A 14,730-nucleotide genomic window follows, 5' to 3' on the forward strand; every position below is an offset into this window, starting at 1 on the left:
TCCAAGATTAACTTTATTACTACAAATAACATGGAGGAGGGTAAAGTTATATAAATAGATGTCCCTTGTGTTTTGTAAGTAATTACTTTTTAAAAAGCTTACCTTCATAGATTGGCACAGTGTGAGAGACACCATCTCCGGAGTCGAGCACAATACCAGTTGTTCTACCAGAAGCATACAACGACAGCACAGCCTGAATTGCTACGTACATGGCAGGGGTGTTGAAGGTCTCGAACATGATCTGCAAGTATTAAATATAAAATTATACACCAATTACATTTAAATCCTATAACTGAAGATTTTCATTAAAAGATATGTTCCAGCCCATTTACCTACACGAGCTAATGGCATTACTAAGCCACTAAAGCTGGCCAATATTCTTTCCACTGAGGTTCTCAAGTATAGGACAAGTGAACGTATAAGGAGCTGAAGTGAAGGCAGATTTGAATTACGATTAGATACGAGTATACACAATCTAATGACAATTACAAACATTTACTTCAATATGTTAATATTCCTTCAATATAAAGCATTGGACTATAGAGTCTTTACGAATCACCACCACTTTTCCCATACTCCCCTTTAAATGTTAAGTCAAAAAATACACAGTCCGAGCGGACCAAGTAATTTTCCGCCATTAACACTGATTCTAAGTCTCAGTCTCAAAAATATTATCAAGAACTGCTATGGGATTTTTACTTATTAAGCTAAAAACACTAAGGCAACGGTTTGTGCATGACGCGAGTGTGGATGGAACTAGGCTGAAAGTTATTAAATTTTTTTTTTTTAAAAATGAGAATGTTCCAAGAGCATTGCCAGAACGAACTTAAATTTTCGAAATTTCTATGAAATTTTATATTAAATTTATTTGATTAATAATTGACAATAATTATCGAATCAATAATCACGCAATATTAATTGAATTAAAAATTGGTATTGTCACTGAATCAATGTTATCTCTGACTTACGGTTCCCGAGATATGGCTTCTTAAATCTCTCGAAATCGGAACTTTATTTGCCAACATCTTGGGAACGGTAAGAGTGACGCGAAAAATCCCATCACTTCTTTCAGATAGTTTTTGATGCTCTATCGAATGGAGGGCTCAAAATTGAAAGAAAAAAAACTCTGATGCTCTATCGAATGGAGGGCTCAAAATTGAAAGAAAAAAAACTCAACACAATTCAGTAACTTACTAAGTCCGTTGAAAATCCGAACAAGAAATACAAAGACTGTAGTATCTCTTGATAGGAGTAAATACTTATTCAAACGCACTGCACACATTAAAAAGAAAAAAAAAGTTACGTCCCACGGTGATGCCATCTGGGCTAAAGGAGACTGATGAGTAATGAAATGGTGGAATGAACAAAGTGGGAAGAAACGGGAGAAGCCCGAGAAAACCCACGCACACGGCGTTTGTCTTCCAAAGTTCACTTGGCACGAGCTGGGATTGAACCAAAGACCCCATGCATGCATACATGAAGTTGAACGCCCGAGTAAGACTTGTCACCATGAACACAAGTCAAAAGCAGTAGCAGACAATCTACGGTTGCTACATTTCCAAAATTCATCCTCCAACCACTAAAATTCTTTAGTTTATTCACATGTTGCTTTTTATTATTATTATTATTATTATTATTATTATTATTATTATTATTATTATTATTATTATTATTATTATTATTATTATATACACAACCCTGGAGAGCTGCTTCAATTAGAGCCTTCTCACTTAATAAAAATGCTTCACTATAGCACACAAACATGTTTCAGATTCAGTATCATTTCGTCCATAATTTACAAATTTTAAGTTCTGCTATCACTGTATCAACATTAAGCAGAGATTACATATTTCAAAATATTCTCTCCTATTCAATATTGCAATTGAATATGAAAAGAATGTAAGCATCTGATGTAACTTGCTTTAGGCACTATTTCCTTGCATAGTATTATGCTGCTAAGATTTCCCCAAACTGCATATTTAAGCCATAAGACTAAATACGTCTAGCTTACGTGGAAAGTACATCAATTTTGTTCTTTCAAAGCTGGACCGATCCAACTAAACAGCCGCACGTGTCCTAAACCCTGGGAACATCCTCTGATTTACAATGCCACAACAGCTTTAAAGACTAAATTACTTAATTAGCTCCTGTCCTACTTGTTCTTCACTCAATATCCCGACAATGAATCAAGTATAGTTTGATCTAATTCTGGAGATCTGGAAAAGGTTGAGATACTACCTTGAAGCTATTTCGTTGTAATATCCTCCACGTATTTTATAACTCTTCCATAGTCGGAATATTGAATAATATATTTTATATACAGATTGTACATAAAATATGCTATTTTTAGTTGTACACTACATGAAAGAATCTATTTTTTTTATTACTAACCCACGATAAAATTTATTACCGTGTCAATCATTCAATTTAGTCAATCATTTTATCTAGATTTCTATGCAATAATTTTAATTTACTTTTCGGAAAGACTAGTTTCAGAGCAAGAAATTTCTATCATTTATATTACATAAGCCTAGTTTCAACTTCTCATTTCAGTATTACAGACCACTTGCTTGTAAATCTTTAAACTATAAAAGAAATTTTCATAAAAACTTCAACTATTTTTTTCTTTACATTTATTACGCAATTCTTCACCTGGAACAAATATTCTAGTCTCCATTTAATGTATTGCGGTTTATAGCATCCTCAATTTGTTTAATTCAAGCCTCAAACTATTTTGCTTTAAATGCATTGTTTAATATAAGGCATCGTTTTTCGAACATTTTAGATAATTTTTGATTTTAGTAAATTTTATACCGACCGCACTAGTACTTTGAGATACTTTTGTACCGTACAACTATCGACAGGCTAAAGAGTACACTAACATACTCACCGATTCCATCAAGATTAACCATGTTGCCAACCCAATAGTTACACACTACGAAAGGTTATTACACATTTCACACCTTACATGTTAAACGGAAATTCATTGGTATCATATGTATTATTTAAGGTATCACACTAAGGACACTATAGGATCGCAAGCCTCCAAATTTTAGAAGACACTACAAACAGTAATAACGCATATGAGACGAACGGGACAAAGCTACACAGAAGTCACCTAGTGTAATACCATTATGAGTCCATACGACAAATTTCGAATGAGTAGTAGTAGTAAATAATAAAAAAAAAAAAAAAAAAAAATAAAAAATAAAAAAAAAAAGTTACAAAGTATGGAAAAATCTATTTCAAACTGTTTTATTTCGAAAAACTTAGGTATCACATTCATCATACATAATTTATGTAAAGATTATAACGCCCTTTACAGCAACCGTTCGAGAACAGTAAAAACTGGCTAAGTTTGCAGCCCTGCTTAGAATTATGTAATTCCGAGAATTAGTAATTAAGTCTCCCAAAAACTGTTGTTGTAATGTAACAGAAGCAAAGGAATGCAACAATGGTTTCCAACAGTTTCCACAGATACTCCATATTAAGCAGTACATCAATCTATACCAGAAAAATCAAATTGCTAAGGAAGGTATTATGATAGTTTTGTCTATTGAAAATTAATTGGATATGAGTTCTCTAGGCACTCTTTCGAAATAAAAGCTTTGAAAAACAACCAAATTCCTTGCTCTACTTATTCGAAGTAAGTCATGATCATATATAATATTCGACACTAAGGTACACAATCATGTCCAAAATGATTGTGGCATATCTGTAACTGTTGTTGTGGGAATAATTTGATAGTGATTTTGCGGGTGGACTTTTCATACTGATACTATGTGTATAATCGGGAAATTATATACATAGTATTTGTGGTAAATTTCATAGGAAAAGAATTATAAATACGAAAATTAGAATGAGTAAAACAAAATGTTGCTAAGTGGACAAGACAATATTTTTTCGTTATACTGTTATTTACTGCTCTTTTGACATGAAATTTTCCACATACATGTCTGGCCTAGCGAAATCATTATCAAATTATATTCCTACAACATATTTATAGACATGTGAGAATCAATTTTAGACATGACTGTACATTGGGTATGCATTATCCCGTCTATTTAATTTGCGCTATTGTTGAAGCATCCAAAACTTGTTTACGGGTGTTTGTGATCCTGTAGTGTCTTTAGTTTGTAACACTGAATCATGAAAGTAGCATAGGTAACAACCTGATTTAGCTTATTTGAAACAAATATGAACTATTGGGTTGGCAACACTTAATCTGGTAGCACAGTATGCGCCTAAACAGTACTGAAATTCGAGTTTGGATGAAGGGCAGCTGCAATATGGTATGAGCTGTGGGCACCACCTGTATGTGTGTAGACTAGAATAGTATGTAGTTTGCGCGATGTTACTCATAATGGAGAAGGTGTTTACTGTCTAGCACTATTTGCGCTCATACGTTGTAGGGCAGTATCTGACTGCAAGAGATGTACGCGTACGTCTACTGTATTGCTCTGCGGGATATTGCAAATTAAGATTTCATCAAGATATGGATTAGTGATGAAAGCCATGTATATCTTGATCGCTACATCAATCGACAGGTGATTATCGACCCATTCACGGTTTTTGCCACACTAAAAATCTGTCGTTACAACAACAATGGCCACAGCAAGACAGCTACTGCCCACACGAGTTTGGACATCGCTTGATTTCCCGCGAAACGAATTTACCATATCCTTCCCCTTCCCTGACCTCACGGCTTTAGATGCCTACATATGGGATACGCTGAAAGAAAGCAATTTTCCGAATAGATAACCCGCTACCACTATACCAGAGTTACGAGATTTGGTCATTTGCTTTGTCGTTCCAGCAACCTGTGCTCACTAAAATGTTCATCGACCTACAGGACCGATTTGACGAATGTATGAGACGTAATTGTCAACATTTTGAACACCAATTAATTTGTACAGGCGCAATTTCTCTTAAATTTACAATATCTTCACTAACATTTAGCTGACATCCATTTAACAACACATGTTCTACAACAAATTAATAAATTAATGTCAGCAACGTTCTCCCTCAATATTTGTATTGTATAAAATTTCAGTTTCTTATCCATTTCGCAATTTACAGGGGCGTCTACCTGTACGTGTACGTATTTTTTATGTGCCTAGGATAACAGGTAAATAAAATATAAAAATGCATAAAATTTAGGAGTCAAAATTCTTTACATATGTACTATACATCTACAGATTATCAGTTCTGATTCCAGATATCTTTTCTTGGACATAAATCTCTCACTTTTATAAAATGGAAGCAATGTAAATTATTTTTTAAAGGTAACAAAATTATGTTTCTCATGGTCATTTATGTCAACGTCACCTTACCTGTGTCATCTTTTCTCTGTTGGCTTTGGGGTTGAGTGGGGCTTCCGTGAGAAGAACAGGGTGCTCCTCGGGCGCCACTCGAAGTTCATTGTAGAATGTGTGATGCCAGATTTTCTCCATGTCATCCCAATTAGTAACAATACCATGTTCAATTGGATATTTCAAAGTTAGAATACCTCGCTTAGATTGGGCTTCATCACCTACGTAGTTATCCTTCTGACCCATTCCTACCATTACACCCTGGAATTATAAAAATTACAGATGTAGAAATGCTTATATATTGCTGGTTTAGCTCAATCTGCGACCACTAATACTATGATCTTGGACACTGACATATTTACTACATATAAAAATTAACTTTCTGAATATCCTAAATAACAGCAATACAAGGAAAATTAATATTTTCCTGAAAAACTAAAATCTTGAGGTAGTGTAGAGTTATCATAGGACCACTCCATCCTTACGTACGTTAAATTTAGATAGTACTTAGATCTGTATAACTACAAAGAATTAGAGCAAATGGTACTTCAAGCCTGCAAGAAGATAGTACTAAAGATGCTAGCGGAATGTATATTAGTATTTCATAAAAATAAGGAGCTAAAAAATATTCATTGAAATGAGTGTTACGTACGTTACATAAATTGGACATAATATTGGAAATTGATCAGCTGCAAAGGAAATTTGTGAATTATGGAACAGTGAACCTAGAATATTTTTGTCCTAAGTGGATACGGGTATGATCTTGAACTTAGTACCATAGGTTCTATGGATTAGTTTTATTTTTGAAAACTACAATTTTTCTTATGTTACACAGTACGAAATCATGAACATGAGTAATGCTGTACATTGCATTTAAGTACATTTATACAAATATTATTGGATTTTAATGTCGGGTAATGTTTACTTAATTACACTTGAACCATCTTATTGTTCTCAAAGGTTTTCTGAAAACCGTAATGTGCTCCACGTTTTGACTGAGGGTAAAATTCTTATTAGCTGAACAAGTATGTCGAAGTGTCTTATTGTTAACGAGTTTTAAACAAATATGTCCACTAATATGTGCAATGATAATGCTCTTATTGTTTATCATGTATAATTAGGAAAGAGGGTTTATAATGAAGGCTTCTGATTGCCTATACTTTTGTGCTGCTACTGAATCTCTGCCTTCCATAATGCATTCTCTTCGAATATCGTAATAGCTGTGTGTACCTTCACAACGAATTTGCAGAATACAGGTTGAATTAATTTCATTTTATTTCGTCTTTATAATCATACATATTGCACGAATTCGTGCGTATGAATAAGACTCGTCAAGACAACGATATATAAACATACATAGTTGTGACTAGGCTACATCTATGAAAAAAAAGTTCCATGTAAAATTTTTTATTTATTTATTTATTTATTTATTTCATTTTCTGCCGTAAGAACTTAGCGTTCATACCAACGACAGTTCCTTTTCTATGGGAAGGTCAAAAATCCACTTTTCATCGTCTACGTCAAAATCTGTTTTCAATAAATAAAGAAAAAAGGGGGGTAAAAGAGTTTACATTGTAGATTACCGAAAACAGCTATATTATGCAGAGTAGATATTTTTAACGCAGGTCCATACATTCTATTGTACATAACATTTAAAATCACTGACACCTACAAATGTTCGAAATAAAATGAAATCTGTTTTACGTCCCACGGTTATGCCGGTTAGGCTAAAGGAGACTGATGATGAGAGATGAGTGAAATGGTGGAATGAAGAAAGTGGGAGGAAACGGAAGAACCCCGAGAAAACCCACGAGCACGGTGTTTGTCCACCACAAAGTCCACACGGCGCGAACTGGGATCGAACCAGGGACCCCAAGCACCGGAGGTGAACGCTCTACCACTGAGCCACCGCGCCCCCCCGTACAAATGTTCAAATAAAAATGTCTTCTAACAAGGTTCAACAGGTAAATAAGGCATCTGCTCCTTACTTCAATGAGCTGCCTGAATTTCATCTTCACATCAATGTACTGCTGTAAGTTTTTGCAAAATCCATTTTTATTATTGAATGATTAGCTCCAATATTTTGCTTTCTTTTTTGAAAATCTTTGCATTGGATTTCTAACAAAAGATGGAATTTTAATTAGAAAGAGTGATCACTTCAAAGTTAAACCTTAAGTCTGGGAATAACATTTCCTGAAAGGGTTTGTCGAGTAAGTTCCAAAACAAGTCAATTCCTTGCCTAGAAGTGACTCCACCTCTTCAGGTTCGGAAAGATATAGAACTTGACCTATATATCCAAGTGACCTGCATGACTAGTAGATTAAGGGTATGCACTACTTAATTATATCCCATATTAATGAATACAACAAAAAATATGATTCACTATGAATATCCTATATTAGTGGGGCTATAAAGTTGAGAAAAGCATATCCATAATATCCAGTCAACAGTAAGTCATTTGGTATCAACTAATGTGACTTATGGCTAGATGTGACATTCGGTTTACGTATTTTGATTTGTTGTCCGCGATTTCCCTCTATATACATTGTCAGACCAGTACGTTCTCATTCGTCAATCAGAAGAAGCCTTTATTATACAATCAGAAGCGAATTATATATTCGTCAATTCTCATCTAGATGAGTTTAATAAGTCACATGGTACAAGACGTTCAATAGCTTTTGAGTTACTAATTAGGGGAAAACTAGTCTGGTAGTAATTTCGGCTCAGTTACTTGATCCGAACAGATCTTTGTAGCTATATAAACCAGACTGGTCACCATTCAGGGTTTAAGCAAGCCACGACAAGGTCCACGTAGTGACAGGGGAGGCAGCTCCGGCTGGATGTTTGCCGGAGCTTGGCTTTAGTTATTGGCTATGTGTAAGTCATGTAACTCGCACGTCACGGCCCTGGCAAGATGGTGCTGTCAGGACTTGGCCATTAAGGTGCGAGGCCACGTAACTCACATTGTCTCACGACCACCCTACGGTGTGATAGCGAGGTTCACTAATATAGGATATTTACAGTGAAATCATTTTTGGGTTTATTACCTTGATATAGGATATAATTGGGCAGTGCATATTACATTCTTACTCTACTAGCCATACGGAGTACTTTGATATATAGGACATATATAGGTCACGTTCTATATATTTCCAACCCTGAAGGGGTGGGTCACTTCCGGGCAAGAAATTGAAATTTGTTTTGGAACTTCTTGGCAAACCCTTTCAGGAAATATACAGGTCATCCCCAGATTGAAGGTTAAACTTTAAAATCATCCCTAGTCAGAAATTGTTCACTGCATCCTCTACGCTGCCTTCAGTGTCAAGTGTACGTGGCTTTCAATATATTTCTACTCTTTCCATATTAATACTTTACAAAAAGAGTCGTGTCATCAGCTGGAAGGATGGACCCAGTTTTATATTTACGGCATATGTAGTCTAAAATTTATCCCCTCCCATTTGTTCTCTTTCGTTACGATGTAGACAAGGCAGAGCACACCACCCTGTCGTTCATGGCACTGGGAACGTAGGCCCGCTCCAGCTTTACTCGTACGAAATCAATGCGTACTGTGCATTCCCGATAGATTTCCAAACTATAGAAATCGAACGCTGAAGCTGGTATTTTATATTACATTTTTATGTTTTGCGTAAGAACACATCAACGAAAGGACACAATATACAAGTCCTGAGCGGAATTGAAACTCGCGACAGATGTCAGACCGCTCGGCCATGCCAGTTGAATGTATATTAAAACCGGAAGTCAACAGAAGGATAAGGGTGGAGGTGGAACTATATTCTAGGGAAACTAAATACAACAAAAACATTTATTGCTATCCTTTTTCAAAATTATGGAACTTACTCTTGGAAAACTGAGTCCATAAAGAATATTTCTAGCGCTCTTACAGACTTCGCTGTGGTACCTACACACAGTCTTTCTACAAGACTTCCGTTTACCATATATGCTATGCGTGAGTAGAAATAATCTACTTTACCATAAAATCATCTATCGGCTGTGAATTCAATTATATATAATGAGTAAGATTCGAACCTGGGTCTCGAACTTATCGTGCCGATGCTTTTACTGCGCTATCCAATTTGCTCACTCAACAGTCCTACATTCTATCACTCAAGTTATGTTCAGCCACTCAGATTACAAGGACTGTGCCATAACTATTGTGCTTTTACAGAACAGTGTCTACATTACAAAACACTTACGGTTGAACTTCCACCGTCAGAGATTTATTGTAATGTAGACACTGTTGGTACAGTCTATACATTGACTGGCTCAGCATACTGCAACAGTATTAGAACTTATGATTGTTCAGGGGCGGGTTGGATAGTATGTTTACGCATCGACATAATAAACCGAAGACCTGGGTTCAAGTGACCAATAGTGCATCTTAACTCTATATGCATAGCATAGTTTGAAAGTTTAAAATTAATCTTACTCTTTCTTAGAAATAGTGCAAAGAGCAAAACAAACTTTAATGAAGTATATATAGCCACACTACACAGCTCATTCTGAACGTAAGCTGCTTGACGCAACATCTGATTACTTTAAACGAATAAGGTAACTACTCGAGTTCGCGCAGCTTCGTTCATAAGCGGCAATAAGTGACGAAAGAATGTTAATGATTATAGTAATGCGGCTTTCAATACAATGAGTACATAATGTTGGGAAACTGATACACATGTCATGATTAAGATATCACGATATACGCTGTGTTTCATAATTCTTTCTGCAACGTTTACGAAGCGATTTTAATCAGTTAAGCACAAAAAACGTGAGGAGAAGCTTAAATCAGTTTAGTTTCTAGTTATGAGCTTTGCAATTATGTGGGGAAAACAGACCAAATAGCACGAACATTGTATGAATATGGCAAAGTTTGGAGGAAGCCACGTGAATAAACTAAAAGAAACCAGATCTTGAGACCACTGTAGAAAGAAGTTTCCATAAATCACATGACTTCAATCTCTGCAGCTAAGTATACCTCAACATAAAAATCGTGTGCGTTGCATCCTTTTAGTTTCAACTTTGATATTATTGATCAGTTCTCAAAGTTTCCACCGCTTCCTCTCATCAGTAAGTGTGAGGAATGTATTCTCAGTTTAATTTTCCACATTTTGTGAAGCTCGGATCTCAAAGAAATGTAAAACTTCGATTTCGAGTCTCAAGCAACTTTAGGTTTCACGAGTAGAAACACCTCCGAACAGTAAAAAGAATACAAAAAGAAAAAACTAAAAACTGCGAAACTTTCGGAGTTATGGTGAACATTATTCAAAACTTATATCAGAAAAACAAAAGCCTGTAATACCTGATGTCTGGGGCGACCAACAATTGATGGGAAAACTGCTCTGGGTGCATCATCGCCTGCGAACCCAGCTTTGCACATTCCGGATCCATTGTCCACTACAAGGGCAGCAACTTCTTCGTCACACATCTTGAGCAATCTTTAAATTCTGAAACAGAAGTTGGATGTCAATTCGGTTATCTCACAAATTCACACTTTTCTATTTATTACTGATTAAAAATACTAAAATTTAGCTATACCACTACTGAAACTTCTCAAAGCTAATCAAGTAAATATTCGGTCCTCAAAAGCTTCTTAGCCATAAAGATCACGTTCAAGGGGGTAATGCAAGGGAAGTACATATTTTCTCCATTAGTTACTTCCTTGATTCGACACTCGACACTCCCGTTCAAGTGAACTTTGTGGTGGACAAACACCGTGTGCGTGGGTTTTCTCGGGGTTCTCCCGTTTCCTCCCACTTTCTTCATTCCACCATTTCATTCATTACTCATCATCACCGTCTCCTTTAGCCTCACCGGCATAACCGTGGGACGTAAAACTCAAAATTTCATTTCATTTCATTTTTCATTTTCGACACTCCCGTTACGTATCAGACCCACAACCATCAATTAGTTGCATATATGGGAAAATATTTATGGTACCTATATATCAGAAGGACCAGCTAGCTACGATCACAGCAGTAGACTAAACTTGCTTTCCACGGAAGGCTGATCAACACCATTAGAAAGAAAGGTTATCTTCTAAATATATCTAATTTCTTTCACCAATCATTAAGGCCAAAGCTATGACTCAATTCTTCGGAATTCAAATGACAGAACTAGGTATACTGTTCACTAGTGATTCATGCACAGGATGTTAAGAATACCTCAAGTTAAAACTATTGTCATTCACAAGTGACAATTGTTATATATAATGTGAAATACCTGAATCAGAAGCAAGATTCAAGTGTCGGAAGAAATACTAAAGATCGAATGAGACTTCATCAAATTACGTACCAGATTACCGAAGAAAATTAATCTAAGAACGAACCGCAATAACTGAAGAGCAACGCCTTAGAGCAGCCTTTCCCAACCTGGGGTCCGCAAGCTAATCTGAGAAAGGCACACAGTGGTGAGAAATTCATTTTAAGTTAAATGATCGAATTAATAAGTCAATTTGCGTGAGAAGTGATATTCGACCTACAAGAAGCTGCCTATGGTCCAACGGCAATTTTTTTCCCCTGACTGATGTACGTGTTTGTAAAATAGCTTCAAACGAAAATCTTTGACAGCAGATGACTGAAAGGAAAAAAATTAGAAATTCTTGTCCGGCATTCTTTCATTTATGAAAAACCCTTGATTAAGCTATTTTCTGTGGTCCAAACGTTTTGTTTACGTACTGGATTTATTTATATATTTGCAAGATCTTAGTCAAGGTGTCCGGCCCCAGGTTTGAAACCCAGGACCACCCGATTACGAGTAGGCATAATACTACTAACATGATTATACCACTGCAAAGAAAAACAAACACTCACACTCATATATATGGGGAAGAAATATAAATACTAACTGTATATTGCAAGGGGTCTTTCATATGTATCGCGGTGTGGAAAAGGTTGGGAAAGGCTGCCTTGATACGAGCGGCGCAGCTTAGTCTCCCAGAGACAAAAGCATGCTATTCAAGCATATGCTCCCACAGCAAGCCACTCAAATCAGTTAAATGACAAGAAAATTATGGTACTTAAAGATTATCACAGGACTTCAATGCCAGAATCTGACAAGAGCCAAATGAAAAATTAGAAAATTTCAGATGTGTAACTAGACTAGAAACTAATAAACTTCCTCGAATCAATTTAATTTTGAGAAAAAGCTCCACCACAGAAACTAAGGAAATAGCTCCATGCAAAATCGACATTACCACTCAAGTGGAAGATTAGACATTACATGCTAAATAGAATGTGAAATTGACATCAAACAGAACACGTGATTGAAGATTGCAATATCCACCCTTCAACCACTAACGTTGGTCGAGTTCTCCAGCTTCCAGTGCAGAGAATGAGAGTGAGGCATCAATTTTAGATGAGCAAAATTGAGCACCAGCCGATAGCGGCGTGAGTTAAGATGGCTCGTGAGCTTCAACATACAAGTTAGGAACAGGACTGACACGGAATACACTAATTCCCAAACTTATGTCAATGATTGACAGTTTGGTTTGCATAACGTGGTAGCTCTGGACGTTTCAAAAACAAGGTATCCCTAGTCCGCGAGCTCAGTGAACGAGATGCAATAACAAGAAATTCATGTAAAAACAGGACTCATCTTGATTTGTCCTGCAAGTCCCAATCCATAATCATTTAAATTAAGGTGATTTATTTCAATGAGTTTTCCTGTCCACTATTTAATATTGCAACCTGTTAGGCTTTATCGAAGAAAGGCTGACACGTACTCCTCATAGAATCAAATAATCACGCTGTACGCTACAGTAAATACGCTTTCTTACGCTTTAATAATTTTCTTAAAGGCTCATAATGCATAATACTGACCTTGAGAAAGGCTTGATATTTACAAAGTTTCACGCGCGCGCACTTTCGCGTTTCATACGCAATTTTACAAATTAAAAGTGAAAAATTTATACCGTACTGACATTCTCACAAATTTTATTTATCAAACATATCAGAATCGACAATTCAATCAATCATATATATAAATGAAAGTACCTCGAACCACCAGACCGATCTCTATCAAATTTTCATCAAAATTTTAATTACAAATGAGGTTCGAACCTGGGATTTCATTCTGACGATACAGTGTACGGAAGTGGGAAGGGGGATTTAAAAATGAGTGAAAATGACCGATATTAGTGTCGAATACATAGTTTTCGGGGTAAGTGAGAAAAACATACTTCCAACGCCGTTTAAATCCAACCTCAGCCCTTTATGTCCAAAATGAAACATTCTCCCCTTGCGAAGAATGGGTATTCTGCTAGCCATAAAATAAAATTGACACACTGGTAGGTAATCATAAGTCAATATTTTGATCATACTTTAAAGAGCAAGAACTTTCATCACCGCAGAAAAATCTTTGCCAGTAGATTCTTATTTGTTGGTAAAATCTAAGATTAGTTTTGCCAACCTCACTAAGGTGGTTTTACCATATTTCAGTTGCATAAACAAATTGCTTAAACCGAAACCACTTGGCGTAGCAGCCCAGTTTGTACGACCAGCTTAGCGACGAGCACGTGCTCAATGCGATGCGACACCCTGGGTATACCAGGCGCATCAGGAGCTTTCCATACCTAGGGGCCGTCACGTCTAGTTTTCACGTGACTCCCCAGTTTGACTCACGACACTGGGTGGTAGCCGGAACTTGAGCACCGGCCGACAATCGAACCCAGAACCACGCGGACGTGAGTCCAAGGTTCTAACCAAACAAATTGGTTACTTGACTGAAAAATAGATTTATATGAGGACATGTAACAAGATCAACATTGTTACAGCAACTAAAAACTGCATAACCACTAGCGATCAAACTGGCACATTCTTAGTGTATTCCCTACTGCAACAAGGCAAACATCTGCTAACCTATTCACTCAACCGCTTCACTATACCGAAAGGAATTATTGGAGGTCAGGCATTTACACTAAACATAACTAGCTAAGTAATTTTAAAATTCGAGGAAAGAAAAATATACCTGCAAATTTTCAGCACATCCTGGTCAAAGTAGATAAAAACTACTTAGTTGCATGGGTGCTCATATTCGACAACTCAGTCTTCCCAAATCTAGCGGCTAGTGCGCGTGTCTTTCGCACACGAGGTTTCGAGTTCGAGTCCCATGGGAGACCATCAGTGGCAGGGTTTGCCCAAGTGGGGCCAGCCCGAAAAACCTGCGGGTTTTTTCGGGTTGGACCCACCTGAAAAAACCCAACTGGGGTTTTGGCCATTTTGTTAGTATATTATTGGTACAACTAAGGTGATTACATTTGAAGTTATTTTTATCAGATTTTGAACTTTCTTCGGACAAATTATATGCTTTCACGTTAAGGTAGACAACATTCAACATAAGACCTTTATAAAAGTTCTGAATGCACTGAATGAATTAAAAAAAACTCACCTTAGTTTGAGAATTTTAA

The 14,730-nt window shown here is 36.4% G+C and overlaps 1 protein-coding gene across 1 annotated transcript in view; it reads right to left on the reverse strand.

The window, feature by feature from the left end:
- The window catches only part of LOC145665007 (actin-5C-like), a 34,612-nt gene that overhangs the window by 6,863 nt on the left and 13,019 nt on the right, over nt 1–14,730 (reverse strand). The window contains exons 2-4 of the mRNA XM_081732194.1: nt 10,627–10,771; nt 5,334–5,573; nt 103–241 (exon numbers count right to left, since the gene is read on the reverse strand). Coding sequence (XP_081588320.1) covers nt 103–241; nt 5,334–5,573; nt 10,627–10,752 — 505 coding nt within the window. The 5' untranslated portion in view covers nt 10,753–10,771. The remainder of the gene's footprint in view (nt 1–102; nt 242–5,333; nt 5,574–10,626; nt 10,772–14,730) is intronic.

This window comes from Thermobia domestica, chromosome 11, assembly GCF_964235325.1.
Source record: "Thermobia domestica chromosome 11, izTheDome1.hap1.1, whole genome shotgun sequence".
In the NCBI taxonomy this organism is placed as follows: Eukaryota; Metazoa; Arthropoda; class Insecta; order Zygentoma; family Lepismatidae; genus Thermobia; species Thermobia domestica.